We start from the raw sequence: 20,416 nt of genomic DNA on the forward strand, positions 1-20,416 counted from the left end.
ACCTACCTCCCTCCCCAGTCCATCCTTACAAAAACAACAGAACCAGCTGTAATTAAAATAAAAGGTTTACATTTTAGAGATGTAAACACACCATTCTGTCCCAAATATCAATACAAAAAAAAGATAAAAATTAAAAACTGTCTATCAATGAAGAATAACATGAGGTTATAGAGGTAACCTGGCTTTTTTCCCAGTGTCATAAACCATCCCAGTCAGGCAGCCTGGGAAGAAAAAATATATAGTGCCAGTGCCAATTTAATGGGCTAAGCTAGGCCATTCAAGGGTGGCACTCCAAGGTGCCAGCCTTGCCCACAGAACTAGATGTTACCAGTGCAAATGGAATTTGCTCTAGCTGCTGGAATTCCTGGGACCAAATACCTAAAAATCCAGAATAACAAGCATTTCCCTTCCTGTTCTACCTTTTCCTCTTCAAAGCCAGAAACGGAACATCAAACTCCAGCAGCCAGAATGGCTGAATGAGTTTCTGTGACTGTCACAGGCTAACACACTTCCTGTTGGGAAGGCAAAAGAAAAGTTACTGACCCCTACACAAAGAGGACCGAGTAGTCTGTCATTGAGTTTTGCTTACAATGCCAGCATGTCCTTTCATTCTGTTAACAGACTAAGATTAATATCAGAATCTCTACAAGGGTGCAAGCATTGTGGCATAACAGGTTAAGCTGGTGCCTGCAATGCTGGTATCCCATATGGACTTAGGTTCAAATCTCAGCTGCTCCCCTTCCAATCCAGCTTCCTGTATATGCACCAGAGAAAGTAGCCACAAATGGATCTAGTGCTTAGGTCCCTGCACCCATGTGGGAAACTCACAAAAATTCCTGTCTCCTGGCGTCGGCCTGACGGAGCCCTGGCCTTGGACCCATCTTGGGAGTGTATCAGCAGATGGGAGGTCTCTCTCCCTGTTATTTAGCCTTTCAAAAACAAAATCATTTAAAAAATAGATAGCTATAAGATCAAAACATGTCTGGTTTCAAAAACAACAAGGAAGAACACCACATTTCTCCGTAATTGTTTAACACTCTATCACTGTTGAAACTGATAGCAGATTGGGAAACCTAAAACAGTGTGCCACATAGATTTTCATAGAATCAGTGACATGTTAACACAATCTAATTTAACAAACATACATGGAATGAGCAGGAGACCATTCCAAGCTACCTGCTATAAGTTAGTACAACATATTACTCTTGCCATCAAGATCTTATCTTTCTGGCATTTTTCCCAATAGCTATGGGGTTCTCTCCATCTCACTGGAATTAACAGCAGAAGAGGTAACAGCTGGCAATAATCTCTGCCAAGTACCAAATCCATGCATAGGAGTGTCTGGTAGGTTTCCAGCAACCTCCAAAGTCCCCTACATCTCTTATCTTGTGTGTAGAGTTCTGATAGGGTCAACAACACTCCCATAGGGCACAGTGCCAGGTATTACTGCTAAGCCTGTGAGGCTGAATGGCAGAGAAAGAAAGACCCATTTTCTTTCAAGCAACTCCAAGTTGCTTAAATACTCCTGTCTCTTAGAAAAGATGACCAGTCCCATGTATGGGAAGATAAGTGTCTAAGGAGAGAGAAACTAGAAAGAAAACAGTGTTCTCTACTTGCTATGGCTTGAGAAAGACTTCACTCCCAAACTCACAAAGCTGTTAAACACCAAAGCCTAAGTGAAGAGTACTAAGTAGGTGGAAACAACCCGATTGTGGTGGTACTGTGGGAGGTCCTTAAGGCACTGGGGACCATCCCTAAGAAGAGGCTAGATTATAAAAGCTTAGCTGTGCCCAACCATGCTCTTCTTCCCAGCTCACCCAGGGACCCTTCCTCCACACTCACTCCACCATGGCCAGCCTCCAGCAACAAGGGACAGTCACATCAATGAGCCTCACTTGACTTTGTGCTGTGGACTCCCAAAGTCATGAGTCAAAATAAACCTTTTCCTTTCTAAGTAGCTGTGCCAGGTACTTATTTGATAATCATGACAAAATGCTAATACACTTACCTTTAATTTCTCCTGCCCGGGCTTTTTTGTAGAGTCCTTTCACATCCCTCTGTTCACAAACATGCAAAGGAGCATCAACGAATACCTCAAAAAAAGGTAAACTTGCACCTTCATGAATCTGTCTTGCATTGTTGCGATCCTAAAGGAAGAGACACACACAGAAACAGCAAAATGTGACCCCACATATCAAAGACATTTGACAAACATCAACCCCATGTCAAAGTGTTCCCCACCAGTTAGTGGAAAATATATATTACACACAACTTTCTCTTTATAACACTTGTAGAAACTGAAAAAAAAATCAAGTAAATCCAAGAATTTATTCACCATAACAGTTTTAAAAATCATGCCTCGGGTATTAGGAATTGCTGGAAGAACACTAGGTCGTGGTATAAAACCTTCACCCCAAATCAGGAGTGGGGAGCAGCCAGCCTATTGGTTATAGAAAGTCCATGAAAGGGGGGATTCAAAAATTCAGTAAATTTTTAAGTGTATCATTTCATAAGGCCTGCAAATGATGGCATAAATATTCCAGTAGCCTTTGGCAGAACAAGGGTCCGTCACCCCTGCCTAACTCCTAGGAGAATCTGAGCCAAAGCCAGCTGGCCAGGCCTCTTTCCACTGCTGCGCTTACCCTCAGCCTCAGCTGGCAGAAAAGCAATCCCACACCACAGGTCCCTTTGAGAAGCCGAAGGCTAGCTCATTCCTTTGCCTAGTGAAATCCCTAGGCTGCTTCTCCTTGGCAGCATTCCCATACCCTTCACAGCTGTGCACAGCACTCAAGCCCCACCTTTGTGCTGACACCACCCCATCACCCAGTCTCCACCTTCTGCACCCTGTCTTCTGGGACACAGCTTCCTTTGTGCATCAACCTTTTCTTCTTCCTGGTCTTCACTGAAACCTGGTCCCTGGAGGATGCCACCCATCTTGCTGTGCCTGAGGTTAAGCTCCACACTCACACATACCAAACTGTCACACCAACATTTCTTTTTTTTTTTTTTTTTCTGTTGCAGACAGGAAAGTTTATTTGCAAAGGGAACAGGGGAGCAGGGAAGTGAGAGGGAAGGGGAAGAACCCCCGGAAAGGAAGCCGGGAGGTGGGGTGCCTCTCGGAAGGGGAGGGAAAGAGAGACACCAAAGGTTTGAGGAAGGGTCTTGGGATTTTAAGCTTTCCTTGACCCCTCCTTGTTGGATGGGGAACCTATAGGTAAGATGTTCCCCATTGGTGGTCTCTTACTTAGAAAATGGGTGGGCAATGCTGGTGCCGCCCACCTGAACGTGTGGCTAAGAACTCAGCAGGCGTGGATGGCTTCAGAACCTCCCCCTTGAAATCCCATATCCTACTTCTGTAGGGGTAAGGGGCAACAATGTCTTCTGGCTGATTCCTGCTGAATCAGGGCATCGTTTGGGTAAAGGGGCCCCTGGAGGTGTGGGATCCAGAGAGATGGTCCGGGTCATCCAAGTTGCCATGGCAGAAGTTTGTCTGGTTGTCATGCAAGCTTGCACATTCAAGGCCACCTGGAGTCTGAAGACTACTTGTGAAGTCTTCTCTCGGTTGAGTTGGGCCACGTGGCTCCCGTCTAAGTCTCTTTTTTCACGTCCCACATTGGGTGCCAGGGAAAATATGTTATCAGAAATGCCCGGTGGGTTCTTTCCTCAGCTTAGTATAGAAATAAAAAGCCGGGAATCTGTTGCAGACAGAAAAGTTTATTTGCGAAGGGACCAGTTGAGCAGGGAAGGGAGAGGGAAGGGGAAGCGCCTCTGGAGAGAAAGCCGGGAGGTGGGGTGCCTCTGGAAAGGGAAGGGAGAGAGAGACACCACCACACCAACATTTCAAAGCTGACCCCTGCAATGTCCATCCTCCTTTCCCCACAGTTCAGCATCTGTCAGCCTCCACACGGCCCCTCTGACAAACCATGCCTACCTAGTTTGCCCTCACCAGATGACCATAGTGCTTATTTCTTTATTTTTTTAAGAAAAGTGAAAGAAAAACATACAGTGCTCCCATCCTGGTTCACTCCCCAAATGCCCGTAACAATGAGACCAAGCCACTGTTAAAAAGCCAGTAACCACAACTCAAATCAGATCACTCGCTGGGGTGGTAGCAACTCAAATTCCTGACCCATCATTTGCTCTTTTCCAGGATATGCACTAGCAGGAAGCTGGAATCAGGTGCAGAACCAAGAACCTAAACTCAAGTACTCTGATGGAAGCATCTGAACAGCTAGGCTAAATTCCTGCCCTTAGATTCCCCACAAGCATAGATTTTGTGACTCAACAGGTTTAGCTCCTGCTCCTCTGATTCAGCTTCCTGCTACATATCCTGGGAGGCAACAGATGGTGGCTCACCTGTCCAGGATAGACCTGGACAGACCTGGATGGAGTTCTGTGATCCTGACTGGGCCTGGCCCGGTTTCAACTGTTGTGGGTGTTGGGGAGTGAGCTAACAGTAGAAGATGGCTCTGGGGGCACAGTGGCACCACAGGCTAAGTCTCTACCTGTTAGCGCGCCAACATCCCATACGGGTGCCGGTTGTGTCCCAGCTGCTCCACTTCCTATCCAGCTCTGCATTTATGGTCCGGGAAAGCAGCAGAGAACGAATGGCCCAAGTCCCTGAACCCTGCACACATATGGGAGGGAGACTGGGAAGAAGCTCCTAGATTTCGGTTTCCAATCAGCTCAGCTTTGGCCCTTGCAGATATATGAGGAGTAAACCAACAGATGTAAGAACTCTGTTTCTCCTTTTCTCTCTCTCGTGCTAAAATATGCTTTAAAATAGAAATAAATTTTAAAAATTTTTAAAGAAAATGTCACACTTATCAATCTGTCACCATTCAAATATATGAAAATAAACATTAAAAAACAAAAACACTGAGACATAAAAACTCTCCAACTGCCCCCTCTGCCATACATATCTGCCTACATCTTGACAATCTTCTCCTTTCGCATTTTCCAAATCTCTCCCCCTTTAGTGTCCTACAGGATCTTTTCAGTCCATTCTCTCTATTTCATGTCAACTCTTCAGCCTCCTCACTCTAATGGCTTTTCCTGAGCAATAAATAAGTACAAATGCCTCACCTACCCCCCCCCAAAAAAAAAAACAAAAATAAAAAACAAGCTTAGCAGTCCTACAAAACCTTTACCTCACTTGTAGGTCCTTTTTCCCGGACTGTGCTGCTCAGCGCACTATCTCTTCTACGGACTCCTATACTGCTACTCCCCAGCCATTCCTCCAAACTGCCCACGCCGCTCCCGCTGCTTCCTCACACCTCCAACTCTGGGGCTGGCCACACTCCACGCTGCACCCACTACTCACCTCACACCGGCTGTGAGCATGTCACCCGAATGCCTGCTGAGTGTGAGCTACAACACACGCCCCAGCACTTCAGCTCACTCTGAGCTCTCCTGACATTAAACATGCATTTGCCACTTTCGTCCTAAATATGCCTATCTGGTATCTCACAAGAGCCTCAAACTTCACATGACCAAAACTGAAAAAATTCTCCTTGTTTCCAAGCTTTCATGGCCCAGATCCAGGGATGACACCACTCTCCCTTCTCCACATTCTAGGAGGTGTTCTGGGTCCCTTCCCCTCTACATTCATTGGCCGCAAAGTCCCTCAGATCTCATGCTATATATTTTACCAGCCTGGTGTGCCCTCCTTCCTTACTCCCCAGCTCAACCTCATTTCTCCCATCTAGACATCTTAGCATCCTTCCACCATTCTGGCCAGCCATGTCATGCTCTGTTCCCAAGACAACAAATGACAAATAATTGACCCACTCACGCAACTCCTCAGAGATGTCCCACCAGAATCAAGCCAGGAAGCTCGCAATGTACAGCCCAGCCTTCTCAGCGCTACACACAATGCCTGACTAATAATTAATACCTGCCCAGTTAGGCCTTACTTCTTTTGTCATCCAACCTGCCAGAAATACATTAACACGCTACTCTCTTGTGTTTAAAGTGGCATATGCTCTCACAAAGCACAACTCCGTCTAACCTCCTCCAGGAAGCCTTCCCTGCATGCCCAGGCTAACTGAAGGTCTGTGTACTCTCTGGGATCTCAGGGTCCCCATCACATACCTCGGTCAAAGAGCTAATTCCACTAGGTTTCCATACATGGCTCACTCCTCACTCTGTGCACTGCTGTATATTCTCAATCTCATCTAGCATTCAACACCATTCGAGTTAATGATTCGTAATGCTACAAAACTTTCCTGCTATTTGGAACCAATTTTCCAATGGCCTAATGACCACCTCCACTTACATACTCCACAAGCACTTCAGACTGAAACCATTGAAAATGAAGTTTGGCCAGTGTGTGGCCAGTGGGTTAAGCCACTGTCTGTAATGTCAATGATGGGAAAGGCACAAAAGGGAAGATCCATGATCTGAGTCTCAGACTACAAAGAGAAGTCAACTGGAAAGAGAAAGAAAAGGAGCCACGTGCCTTCCAGGCAAGGGGCAAAGCAGCCTCTGTGGAACTTGTTCCTCACACAAATTTGTACAATGGCCCATCCTGAAAAATAATCCTGGCGTGAGAAGCAACATGACTTGGTCAGAGACATACCAACAAGTGATTCAATATCGCTGCAGTCTCTAAAAAAGAGGAACATGTGCAAAGAAAATTAAATGTTCCTGGAAACTGTCACTTACCAAATTTACAAAATTGAAAAACCAAGTCTGAAATAATGTGGCAATTGGCCTGAGTTCCACAACCTGGTTATATACTCTGTATCTTCCAATGGCAGGTTTTACCAAAGCTCAATCACCAAAATGTTTTAAGTCAATTATTTTTATTTCTATTTGGCCTTAAAAACATGTTAACATTCAAAGTGGATGCTTTGCTTCATATGATATTCTCAAAAAATACTAACTGCCACTTACCTGAGTATAGGGTGATATAAAACTCGTGATGCACACTAAGCCAGCATCTGCAAACAGCTTAGCAACCTCTGCAATGCGTCGAACATTCTCTTCTCTGTCTTCAGGGCTAAAGCCAAGATTTTTATTGAGACCTTGACGAATATTGTCACCATCCAAAGTGTAACATGGTATACCATGGCAAACCAAGTACTCCTCCAAAGCCATGCTCACTGTGGTCTTCCCTGCACCAGACAAACCTACAATGAAACAGTCCAAACAGATGGCACATATAAGGTGTGAAGAACCACAAGGTGTTTCAACAACAGACTAAACCACAGTCATGGCAGTTGCTTGTAACTGAGTAACATTCTTATTCAACATTTCTCTATAAGACTTTATCTCTCACCTAGGAGAATGTCTAAATTGCTTAAAACAGCCCTCGTTTTTAATAACTTTAGGTATGCCTTATAGTATCCCTGAAGTCATAAATCAAAAGAACATAACTAGTTTAGAATCAGAAGTGCTTGAGGGGATAATCGCATTGCCTTCGCAAAACCATATTCTAGAGATCTTTGACAAATCTTAAGACAAAGTTATATTCCCAAATTCTTCCCAACAGGGAAGAACAGGAAACGACAAAAGTAGGTTAAACCTTACAAAGGTACCTTGGTATTCCAGATATACATAAACCACTGTGACAAAAATGCCTGGAAGTCCAATTTATAATATCGCTTAACCCTAATGAACACTCTTTACTCACCTTGCTCCACCACTGATATTTACATTCACTAAATAACCAGAAAGGGAGGGTAAGGGTACATGTATGTACTAATACTTGCCATGATGGTGAATGCACAATTATAGAATATCTCACTAAATGGTCAAAAAGACAAAATATTGAAGTTCTTGCGAGAAAAAAGTGATGGCAGCACAGAAGGCTATGTGGAAAGGAAACAGAAGACAGGATGACATGTTATATGACAACATCAGTTTAACATTTGCTGCTTTATACATTAAAAACCTAAATTAGTAAGCATAGATGTTGTATTTTCCAAAGATAGCTACAATAGAACACCTCTCCTATGAGCTAATGACATTGAACTCACATCCTAGTTACAATCTAGAGCTCAATGCTGGAATGCAGAAATTTAAACTGCTGTGTGTAATGCCGGCATTCCACATGGGCACTATTTTCAACCCAGGCTGCTCCACTTGCAATCCAGTTCCCTGCTAATGCACCTGGAAAGCTGTAGATTCTGACCCCTGGACCCATATGGAGATCTAGATAAGGTTCCTCACTCCAGTACTGGCCATCACGGCCACTTGGGAAATGAATCAATGGGTGGAAGATCTTTCTCTCCCCATCTCTCTGTAACTCTGTTTTTCAAATACATAAATAAGCCTTTAAAAAAGTGATAAGTAAGCTAATGTTTCCCCTGCAGTGCCAGCAGCACATATGGGCTCTGATTCATGTCCTGACTGGTCTACTTCGGTTTCAGCTCCCTGCTTGGAGATGACCCAAGTCCTTGTGCCTCTGTGTCCACATGGGAGAACCACAAGAACCTCCTGTTGCATCTATAGCCATACCAACCTGAACACACCCAATCTCGTCTGATCTCGGAAGCTAAGCAGGGGCGGGCCTGGTGAGTACTTGGATGGGAGAACCTCCTGTCCCCAGGTTTTGGATTGGCTCAGCTTCAGGTATTGAGGCCATTTGGGGAGTGAACCAGAAGATGGAAGATGAATCACTCAACCAATCTCTTTCAATCTGTTCTTTCTGTAAATTTGCTTTTCAAAGAAAAAGAAAACAAAGAGGGATGATCGAATTTCTACCCTTGAGTCTGAGTGGGCCTTATGACTCGCCAGTAGCCCAGAGAATGTAGTGAGATAACAAGTTTCTCTCTGATCACTTGATTTGGGAGAAGCCAGCTGGTATAGACATGGAGAACATCGTGTCAGAGAGGTTGCACAGGTGTCCTGGTTAATGGTCTCTGCTAACAAGGCTCCCAGCCAAGAGACAGACATTGTCAACAGAGGCAGCCACCGGAAATCTCAGCTTAGCTGAGCCTTCACAGGACTACAGCCATGCCAGCAGAATGCCAACACAGCAAGAGCTTAAACTGGCACTCTTTAATTAATCCCTGCCCTCAGAATGGTAAATAAGCTGAAGTGGTTGCTTTACACCACAAAGTTGTTCAGAAACAGCACCTGGCTGAAGAGGGGTGAGCTGTTCTGCTTTTTTATTTCCATTTTTAACTACCAGCTGGGTAACATGTTTCAGAGGGGGAAAAAAAACTTAAACCTGAAAACCTCAATTTGTTATACAGCAAAAGCAACTTAAAATCACAACAAATTTATCTGTGTATAACTATGTATTTACATATTTTGTATAATTATGTACTTGGAAACAAAGATTCAACAAATGTTGAACACTGAAGTACTGAGAAAGCTTCCTTGGGGTGACACTGAAAATAGAAAAAGAGGCAAAGAAATTAAAGCAAGCAGAGGAGATTAACAAGTAATGCAAGAGAGATAATGCAAAACTAAGCTAAAGATAACTGGTATACCTGAAGAAGAGCCACCACTGTACCAGGATAAACAGCATCTTAAGTATTCATGGCCACCTGCAACTTTACAAAGTGATCCTAACTGGAATCATTCTTTGTGGGGGCAATCAAATCTAAATGAGGAAGTGGTCACTCTGGAAGAGTAATGGTGGCCTTATAAGGTGGCCATATAGACGAAAGCAGACACTGGAGAGAAGGCATGTCTACAGTAGGCAGAGAAAACACTGCTAGGAGAGAGGACAGGAACAGATTATCCCTCAGAGCTTATGGGAGAAACCAGTCCTGCAGAATACATGACTTTGGATTTCTAGTCTCAAGATGATCAATTTCTGTCATTTGAAGTCATCTTGTTTATGTGCACTTGTTACAGCAACCCTGGGAAACGAATATGCCAAACACAACTGGGAAATGATACACATCACTAATGCCTTGGGCAGACCTCAAGTGATCAACTGAACTGTTAAGAACAAGGCATCTTGGTTTTCATCCAAGAATATCATCCAGAACTAATAAAGGTCATGGATGACTGCACAGCATGGTTAACTAGCCCAGTCTAACAAGCACACATATGTAAGAACATTGCACCTACCAGGGTAATACACATTCTTCTCCAATGCTCGCTTAGAAAAACTTACTGTAAGCTTTGCAGATCCACATGTAATAAACTCCAGAGTCACTTTACTACCATAGCAATGATAAATAATAAGCTAAACAGACAGAAGTCTACAATTGTTCTTGGGCCCCTAAGAAGGGGCTGGCTTGACCCATCGCTATGGCACACAGCCAGTCAAGAGACCACTTGGGACACCCGTATCCCACGTCAGAGCACCAGTACAAGATCAGCAACTCTGGGCCCGGCGCCATGGCCTAGTAGCTAAAGTCCTCGCCTTGAATGCACCAGGATCCCATATCGGCACTGCTTCTAATCCCGGCAGCCCTACTTCCCATTCAGCTCCCTGTTTGTGGCCTGCGAAAGCAGTCAAGGATGGCCCAAAGCCTTGGCACCCTGCACCCACGTGGGAAACCTGGAAGGAAGTTCCTGGATCCTGGCTTCGGCATAGCATCGGCAGTTGTGCTCACTTGAGGAGTGAATCAATGGACAGAGGATCTTCCCCTCTGTCTCTCCTCCTCTCTGTATATCTGACTTTGTAATTAAAAATAAATAAATCTTTTAAAAAAAAAAAAGATCAGCAATTCTACTTCCAACACAGCTCTCTAATGTGCCAGAGTACAGCAGAGGTTGGCCCAGGGATGTGGTTGGAGTTCTGGGCTCCTGGCTTCTTATCCTTTTGACTAGATCAAGAGTACAAAAACAGAGCTCAAACTTTGAAGATGCATCCTCCTAGTCTAAGATGATCTATTTCAGCTTCCTGAAGATACACCGACTTCTCTTTCTGGGTCATACCTGTTAGCCACACTGTGCAACCACGAAAGCCACCTCTGGTCCCCACCACCTGGCCTCTCTTATTCCTGCTGACATGATGGGCTTGATAAGTGACATTAGTTGCTCTCTGCATGCCCTGGAAAAAGAAAAACACAACAAATTATGGTTCATTTGAATCCATTAAAAGGTAAGCACATACTCCTTAAAAACAAGTTGTTACTACTCCCATGTAACATATCCAAGGCAAGGAAACAGATGAAACAGCTAGTCTTTTCCTTCTTTAGGCTAGTGTTTGGAATTCAATGTTTTATACAAACAAGTTAATTTAATCCTCACAGCCACCCATCATGATTATACAGATGAAAACGTTAAAACAGAAAAGTAAAATAACTGATCCAAGATCCCTCAGTCATTGAGTGGTCGACTCCAGAGCCTCCTCAGTCGGTTTCATAAGGCAGGATTTGCATGACGAGTGCAACAAGTGAGCAGAACAAGGCCCTACTCGTATTCAGCTTGTATCCAACAGGGGGAGATTGCAAGTCAGCAAAACCCAATGATATCCTTCAGGGAATTACATTGAAGAAAATCACAACAGAGTGAGAAAGGAAAGAGAGGGGACAGTGTGTGTCTCCTTGGGACTATCAAGAAAGTCCTCTGGGAAGGAGACATCTGAGCAGAGGACCCCATGCATGGGAGGGACACCTGCCTTTGCAAACAAGATGACTCTAGCAACTGTTCAGCAATCCAAGAGTGCAGCATGCTGGATTTAACTGGACAGTTTGCCAAATTTTCCTCTCCTCCTTAACCAATAAGGGCAATAAAAGGATAGGCCTCAAAGGATCTGAATGGCCTTTTCTACAAGAACATACATTTGATCAAAAGCACACTGAATGCCATGATCATTGGCCATCAGGGAAATGCAACTCAAACTCATGGTGACATGGTATTTCACATAGTATTAGACACAATAAAGATCAAAAGTAACAAGTACCAGAGAAATCATGGAGGAATTAGAATCCTCATTCCTCTGCTGATAAAAATGTGTAACATAGTATACTTTGGTAAAGAGAAGATCCTTCTGTGTGTAGACACACAAAACCCACACTGTGGTTCAGGGTGTTAAGCTGCTACCTGCAGCACCAGCATCTCACGTGGGCACCGTTTTTTGTCCCAGCCACTCCATTTCTGACCCAGCTCCCTGTTTACATGCCATGGAAAGCAGTGGAAGATGACTCAAGTGCATGGGAGACCCAGAGGAAGCTCCTGGCTCCTGGCTTCAGCTTGCTCCAGCTCCAGCTTTTGTGGCCATTTGGTGAATGAAATCAGTGGATATAAGAACTCATTCTCTCTTCCCTTGTCAATCTCTCTGTAATTCTGCCTTTCAAATAAATAAAATCTTAAAAAATAAAACTAGACATAAAATGGCCACATGCCTCAAAACTCTCCTCCTGCATATATATTCACATGAAATGAAAACATTGCAGGAACCTTATATATGCATGCTCATTGCAGGATCATTAATAAAAATCAGTTAGGTGGAAATAACTTCACTGACTCCAAATAAATGCTGCTCGATTGATGCTTAAACAAATGTGAACAGAACTATAATACATAGTCACACAACAAATATCATTTAGAGTTTAAAAAAAATGACTGAAGGATCAACACAAGCTGCATCATGCCAAGTGAAGAGTTACAAAGACCACATTACTGCGTAATTCTATGCATTATTAACTGTCCGAAATAGGCAAATTTACAAAGAGAAACAGAGCCTGGTGTATGACCTAGCAGGTAAGGTTCCATGTAGGGTGTCCACATCACATATCAGAGAGCCTGGATTCAATTCCAATCCACCTCTGGCTCCAGATCCCAGCTTCCCACCAAGTCAGTCCCTGAGGCAGCTCGAGTGGTTGTTTCCCTGCCACCTATATAGAAAACCTGTTGAATTCTCAGCTCCTAGCTTCATTCTGGCCCTGCCCCAAATGTTGTGGGCATCTGTGAACTGAATCAACATATGAGAGTCACACACACGCACAACATACAATTGAGCAATCGATCAATCAATCTCTCTGTTGTCTTTTTTTTAAGTACTCTTTTGTATATGGTTTGCTATCTGTTACAAAAAGGGGGGTGTGGAAAAAGTACTGTTATGGTTGGCTCAGGCTATCAGCTTGGGGGGAAATGGAAAGTGACTGTTAATTACAAAGCTCTAGATGGTGAAATGTTCTAAACTGTGGGGTGATGCTTGCACAAAACTGCATACACTAAAGAAGACTAAATTACATACTTTAAATGAGTGAACTTCATTTAAATAGTTATTTTTTAAAAGTCAAAACAAACGCTAGCCTGTTTTTGCTTCTCCTTAGACAACCACAACATAAAGTAAGTGTTTCAAATAGATCCTATTTTTACAGAGTAGCCATCCCCACGCTTTTGACTGAGGTGTTAGCCTATTACCATGCTTGGGCTCTTATCTAACAACACAGATTTAGTGAACAGTTGCCTCTTCAAAAACACCTAAAGAATGTATACCATATTCCTGAAATTCTTCTGGGTGATGACGTCACAAAAGTAAGAAATACTTTACCAACCACTGCCTCCACTGCAGGTCACATGCCAGTGCAACGGTTCTCAAAGCGGGGTCCCTGCTCAGCAGCATCAGTATTTCCTGGGAACATGCTAGAAATACAAATTCTTAGGTCCTAGCCCAGGTCTACTAAGTCAAAAGCTCAGATTTGGCAAACACAAGGACTGAGATGAACAGGCTAACTACAGAACAGCTGGGGACTCCTTGTCAGATACATGCTTTACGAGCCATCTGTCCCACTCAGGCGGCAGCATCTTTACTCTGCAGCATGTGGTTTGTAAGCTTTGCCACTTAACGTAATCTCACTGCCTATGTTCAGCTTCATTGCCTGTGCTCTTGCAGTCATCTCCAAAAATGTTTACCCAGCTCAAAGTGGTGAAGCTTTCCCCTGTGTTTTCTTCTAGAAGTTCACTGTTTCAGACTCAATTAAGCCTGAAATTAACTGCTACTTGATTTTTCTGTACATGAAGTGAGATAAGGACTATGTAATATATCTCAAAGTCAGGTGGTATAATGCCTCAATCTTTACTCTTTTTGTTTAAGCTTTGGGATCTCTGCTACCATATGAATTTTGGGGCATTTTTTTTCTATGAAAAAAGTCATTGAAATTTTCATAGGGACAACAATGAATCTGCAGATTAATTAGCCACTATGGACATGATAATAATATTGTTTATTATTATTATTTCATTTTATGACAGTTTCATAGGTTCTAGGATTCCTCCAATATTAATTGTTGTTCTGAACATAGTAGATATTTTCATTTATGTTTTCTTCGATTCTCTCCATCAATGTTTTATACTTTTCAGTGTACAAGTGTTTCCATTCTGAGGTGAACTGATTTCCAAGTATTAAACTTTCCTGGTGTCTGTTAGAGAAAGGAGTGCTCACCTAATCTCTTTTTCAGACAGTTCATTGTCAGTATATGAAATTGCCACTGATTTTTATGTTGATTTTATATTCTGCAACTTCACTGAATTCACATTTAACGGTCTTTTCTGTAGTGTATTTTACAGCCTAAAACAAGAGATTTTCTGCAAATGGGGAAACTTTAACTTCTTTGGATGCCTCTGTTTCTTTCTGGTGCCTAACTGTCCTAGTAGGATCTCCAATATTAACACGGAGTAACACTGGCAAGTGTGTCTTTTTCCTGGACCCGGAGTAAAGGCTTCCAGCTAGCTGTTCCTCCTTGCAGCCTAAGTTAGCTCTGGCCTTTCATATATGGCATTTTCTATGATCAGGCGCATTCCTTCTGTTCCCAACATGTTTACAGCTTCTGTTGTGAAATCATATTTGATTTTGTCATGTAACTTTTCACTTCTACTGAGATGATCAGCTTTTGTCCTTCAGTCCGTTAACGTATTGATGGATTGTACATGCAGAACCATCTATGCGTCCCTGGGATAAGCCCCACTTGACCATGTACAGTGGAAAGATCCTTTCATTGTGCTGCTGACTTTAGTTTGACATGCCTACACAGAAATGGTTTTACATATATCAGGGATATTGGCCAAGGAATTTCTTTTCTTGCACTGTCCTTTCTCTGATTTTGATGTAAGAGTAATGGTTGCCTTGTAAAAGGAATTTAGAAGTATTCCTTCTTGTTCAATATTCTCTAAGACTTTGAGAGAGACTGATACTAGTTCTTTTATCAGGAAACCTATACATTAATAAACTAGCCTTTTTTAAGATTTGGTTATTTGTATTGGAAAGTCAGATATACAGACAAGAGGAGAGGCAGAGAGGAAGATCTTCCGTCCATTGATTCACTCTCCAAGTGAGTGCAATGACCAGAGCCAAGCTGATCCGATGCCAGGAGCCAGGAGCCTCTTCCAGGTCTCCCACGTGGGTGCAGGGTGCCAAGGTTCCGGGCCACAAACAGGGAGCTGCATGGGAAGCAGGGCTTGCCGGGATTAGAACCAGTGCCGATATGGGATCCTGGTGCATTCAAGGCAAGGACTTTAGCTACTAGACCGCTGAGTTGGGTCCTAATAAACTATCCTTCAACAAATCATTGCAAATGTTATTTTTAATAGTTGTCTTTTAACTTTCATACTAAAGATATAAATGGTATACATATGACAGCAGTCTAAATATCAATGTGTACTTATTTTGTGAGTTTTATACTTTCATGTTTAATTTTTTTTTAATTGGAAAGGGAAATTTACAGACAGAAGATTTACTCTCCAAATGGCTGCAATGGCTGGAGCCGAGCCGATCCGAAGCCAGGACTCAGGAGCCTCTTCCGGGTCTCCCACACAGGTACAGGATCCCAAGGCTTTCAGCCGTCCTGAACTGCTTTCCCAGGCCACAAACAGGGAGCCAGATTGGAAGTACAGCAACAGGGCGACAACCCGGCACCCATATAGGATCCCAGTGCTTGCAGGGGGAGCCATCTTGCAGGTTCTACATATTTTCATGTTCCTAATTAGAATCCTTTTCTTTCAGCCTGAAAAACCTTCCTTTATTGTATCTTTTTAAGACGGGTACCTGAGAGAGATCACATCTCTCCATCATTTCTGAAGGACAGTTCTGTGGAGTACTGCATTCTTGCTTAACAAACTTCTTCCTATCATTCCATTCTCCCCTAGACTGTAAGACTTCTACTGAGAAGTATGCAGCTGTTCATAAAGGAACTATTGCATTTGTAATTTGTTTCTCTTCTCTTGCTACTTGCAAGATCCCAATTTTTGGCAATTTGGTTATCAATGTGAAGTATAGTCTCATTTGTATTAATAAACTGATTTTGGTCTTCCGATACTTATAGATTTATTTAATTCCTGAGATAATACTTTGTGCTATTATTTCTTTAAATAAGCTTTCTACTCATGTCCCTCTCTCCATGAAATTCTGTAATTCCAATATTTGCTTTTAATCCTGTCCCATAAACCTTAAAATATTTCTCCATCCTTTATCTCTTTCCTTCTCTGACTATATGTTTTCAAGCAACGCATGTCATTTACAGAGGCTTTCTTCCGAGTTGGGCATCGAGTCTGGAGCGGTGCCAGTGTGAGCCTTGGGATTAGGGCAGCAGAGACTGGAGAGGACCACACCTGTCTTGACCGAATGATCTGGCCTGGCATCAGGAGCTCCTGTGGTGGAGGGAGCATGGCTGAAGCTCGGGACTGTGTGGGCCAACCTGGCTCTGAACAGACCGCAAACTCAGGCAGACCTTGGTACATGGAGGAATGCAGGACCGTTGGAGGTTACATCTCAATAATACCCCAACAGCTAGGGCTACGGAGGCTAGCCTAGTGCCAGGGACTATGTACAACTGTCCCTCTCACCCTCTTCAACACGTCTTTTATCTTCTTATTTTTTTCCAAAATGCAATTCCAGTTGTGTACCATCATTGCACATATACTTCAGACAGGCTAAAAAATAAACAGCAAGTTCACAGACAAAAAAAGAAGCATTTTATTTTTGCATTTTTAATCATATCAAACAAATCAACCACTCAGTCAGAGTACAGCCAAGTTCACACACATACACACAAAGTTATTTTTGTTTTTACAAGGCTTTTTTTCTGTAAAATTATGAGTACAAAAGAGAACATTCTAGTCATTAAAAATGGTGAATTGACAATATAAAAAATATGTAAAGCATAAACAAAAAATACAGATTTTCATTTTTAAAAAATACTTTGAAGAAATAAAACAGAGGCTGGAAGCTTTGTTTTTCCCCCATTTCTGTTGCAAATCCACTTTGTGATTGTGGGTGCAGCTGGAGCTTACAAAAATCTGAAACGTCAATCCGTAGATGTGTTTCTTTGCAATAAGCCGATGAAGCAATCAAAAACCTGCCAGCTCTGCACTGCCACAAATTTAGACAAACAAGTTTCAGACAGTGCCATCTGCATCTCTTGGGAAGCGATTCTGCCTCTTCACTTCAGCTGCCAGTCTAGTGGCTGAGAAGACAGCGAGGCCTCCGCTGGGAGGTGGGGAAGCATGATGCACGGCACGGCTACGTTCACTTGCAGAGCCTGCTCAGCTGGGTCATTCTGATTGGGGACTCCTCCAACTGACCTTGCTCTTGGGCAAGAAGAAACATGTACCTAATGAATGTCAGAGCATTTGGGCTCCATAAAATGTCTTCCGCTTTTAAACTAAATTGCACTAGAATAAATAAAAATTATCTGACGAGCTATAAACTGCTTAAGAATATGACTGGCAGAAAACAAAGGTCAGTGAGGGACTGTCTAATCCCCAAAATGAAGGTAACCTCTACTGAAAAAGACTGTGGCAGCAAATGTAGTAGTCCTACAATAAGGGCGATTTTCTTCATGTTCACTTCTGAACATTCCCAAGCCAAAGATAAATGGAAAAGTGAAAAAGTGTAACTTTCTAGAGCTTCAAAAACAACTCAAAAGAGGCTACTGCTCAAATGTTGCTACTTAAAATATGCTGTGCAGCAACTCCAGCATGATCTAGAGGCTCACTAAGAAGCCCTTCTCAAACCTAGCCCAGGCCTGCTGAATCAGAAGCCAGTTAGCTGCAGGCTTACCTGACCACCATCAGCTGGCTGCAGGCCTGCTCTGCAGACACATCGGGCTCACCCACTGGTTTAAAAAGCTTTAAAACACCTCTAATGGACTTACATACACCATAGAAACCTTCCATGCGAAGGCTCCCGGACAAGCTGCACCTGGGAACCCTAAGAGAGTATATGCTGATGGATTCCCTCCTAGACACTGAGAACACTGAGCAGCTCAGCAAAGCCACTGCTCCTCAATGGGTAAATGAACAAAGCAGGCAACTATGACAGACCCTGCCTCCCACCTCAAACCCAGTAATTATGACATGCAGGCAGACCCTGCCTCCCACCTCAAACCCAGTAGTTATGACATACAGGCATACGTTTTGTTTTTCTCCTGCAGTTCCTGGCTCCTCAGTCCTTCTCTAAGGTAGGACAGAGGTCATGAGATTCTACTCATTCAAGAAGGCTCTTTCCCCTACTGTCCAGAAAGGAAAGATGAAGAACTTTAATGGGCAGTCTTTCGGAGCTTCCCCACTCAATTAGTTATTGTGTCTACAAAAGAAGCATCCGTAAAAATTCACAGGGCGACAGCTCAGCGCTCCTGGACAGCAGCACACACGGGGACCTGCAGGAAGGCAAGAAAGAATCCAACCACATGCCAGAAGGTGCTGCTCCAGCTACACAGACGGGACCCTGCCAAACCTCCCCTAACCTATCACCTCACTACCACTAGTCTTAAAATTAAAGCAACCTCTATAATACATGGAAAGGTGAAAATATAGCATTTTCCTGAGTTCTGTGAGCCATACTAGCAAATTAGCTGAACCTGAGGAGGAGCCAGCAGGAACCCTGACTTGTAACTGGGTGGTCAGAAGTTTCCAAAGTCTGAACTCAAGATGAGGTCTGAAGTGGTCAGCCTTAGGGACTGCGGCTCTCCTGGTGGATCTGTCAGATCTGTCATTATCCCCCAGTAGTCCTTAGCGGAGCTGAGTTAAATCAGAGAACAACAGTTGGTAGCTAGTGCAGACTTAACTCCCAGCTTGCTGCCAAGAGAAACTTCCAATGGCACCCTGAGAGCCCAGAGTGCTCTGTTGATGCTGCTTTGAAAGCAAAGAGAAAAATGGTGGATATTTCCACAATAATTCATGTCAATGGAGTGGGATTTGATAGAATAGCCTTGGCCCAGAGACACACAGCTTGGAAAGAAAAAGGACAAAGGGTGGTTACAAAGAACTTTTGATTCAGGGTGGACATGTGGTTACCCAAGCTGCGAGGCAGCAGCAGAGCTATCAGTCATCACTCAAGGAGAAGTTAGCAATAGTATTTAGACAGGAAGTCAACTTCCAGGGCTTGAGTCACTGGACACAGAAGGAAACACAAATTAACAACTCGAACACTCAATTTCCTGGGCTGCTGTTATTGGCAACAGCTAAAATGAAAGGGGAGTACTGGATTGGACCTTGATGCCAGACCAAGCTCAGATACTGGTCTATTGGGATTCAGCCTCAAAGTCACCCACAAGGGGGCAAATTACACTAATGCAATAGAAAGTGCCTCTACTTTAATCCTCAAAATATAATCAGTGGGGGCTGGTGTTGGGGCACAGTGCATTAAGCCAGCACCCAACACCAACATCTCATATGGCACCAGTCTGAGCCCCAGTTACTTCACTTCCATTCCAGCTCCCTGCTACTGTGCTAGCAATAGACCATGCCCCAAGTGACTGGGTCCCCACACCCACATGGGAGACCCAGATGATGCTCCTGGCCTTGGCCTAATCCAGTCCCACTGAAGACATTTGGGGATTGATTCAGCAAATTCAAGATTCTCTCCTTGTCTCTCCCTCTTTGTTACTCTGTGTTTCAAAAACATAAATAAATCTCTGAAAGAAAGAAAAAAAGTCATCAATGAAGGGGAACAGAAAAATCAAGGAGCCACTGAAACTAGGGCACTAACTATGAAGCTCCGCTGCCCAGCACCCACAGGCCATGGACTCTGAGCTCATTCAGGGGCAGTGTCTCTGGTTTGGGATGCTGCAGAACAGAACGTCTTTGCATTGATGCCAGACTCACAGCTCACTAGTGAATAATCACAGGTGGTTAATACACACACATACACACACACACACACACACACACACACACACACACACACAGCTAATCCCAAGGGAATCACCAGCCCAGTAGACTGCGTAAAAGCCACAATGCTTATCCAGATTGCGGGGGAGGGTGCTTCTCAATTCCTGCCGTCATTGCCAACCATCACACCCCAGATGAAGCTGCTGATGTAAGTCACCAGGGAGCAGCTCTAGGGCAACTGTAACATTCACGTGTTAACTAAGCCCATTACGCAACTCATGATAAAGGTGCTGATCAATGAGGTCCATTCTATACAGATATATTTCCTGCAAAACTCAAGCTTATCTGATTTGCAGTTTCAACTTCCTAGTATGTGTATCACTGATGATACACATGAAAAAGAAAAAAAAAGAGCTCATCCCAGCAGGGTAGAAATCTTTAGACAATT

At 43.5% G+C, this 20,416-nt stretch overlaps 1 protein-coding gene across 1 annotated transcript in view; it reads right to left on the reverse strand.

Annotated features, from left to right (window-relative positions):
• PAPSS1 (3'-phosphoadenosine 5'-phosphosulfate synthase 1) overlaps window positions 1-20,416 on the reverse strand; it is a 95,176-nt gene that overhangs the window by 68,826 nt on the left and 5,934 nt on the right. The window contains exons 2-4 of the mRNA XM_040966518.1: window positions 10,849-10,963; window positions 6,898-7,133; window positions 2,009-2,147 (exon numbers count right to left, since the gene is read on the reverse strand). Coding sequence (XP_040822452.1) covers window positions 2,009-2,147; window positions 6,898-7,133; window positions 10,849-10,963 — 490 coding nt within the window. The remainder of the gene's footprint in view (window positions 1-2,008; window positions 2,148-6,897; window positions 7,134-10,848; window positions 10,964-20,416) is intronic.

This window comes from Ochotona curzoniae, unplaced genomic scaffold (assembly GCF_017591425.1).
Source record: "Ochotona curzoniae isolate NIBS_2020 unplaced genomic scaffold, NIBS_Ocur_1.0 scaffold_4506, whole genome shotgun sequence".
NCBI classification, from domain to species: Eukaryota; Metazoa; Chordata; class Mammalia; order Lagomorpha; family Ochotonidae; genus Ochotona; species Ochotona curzoniae.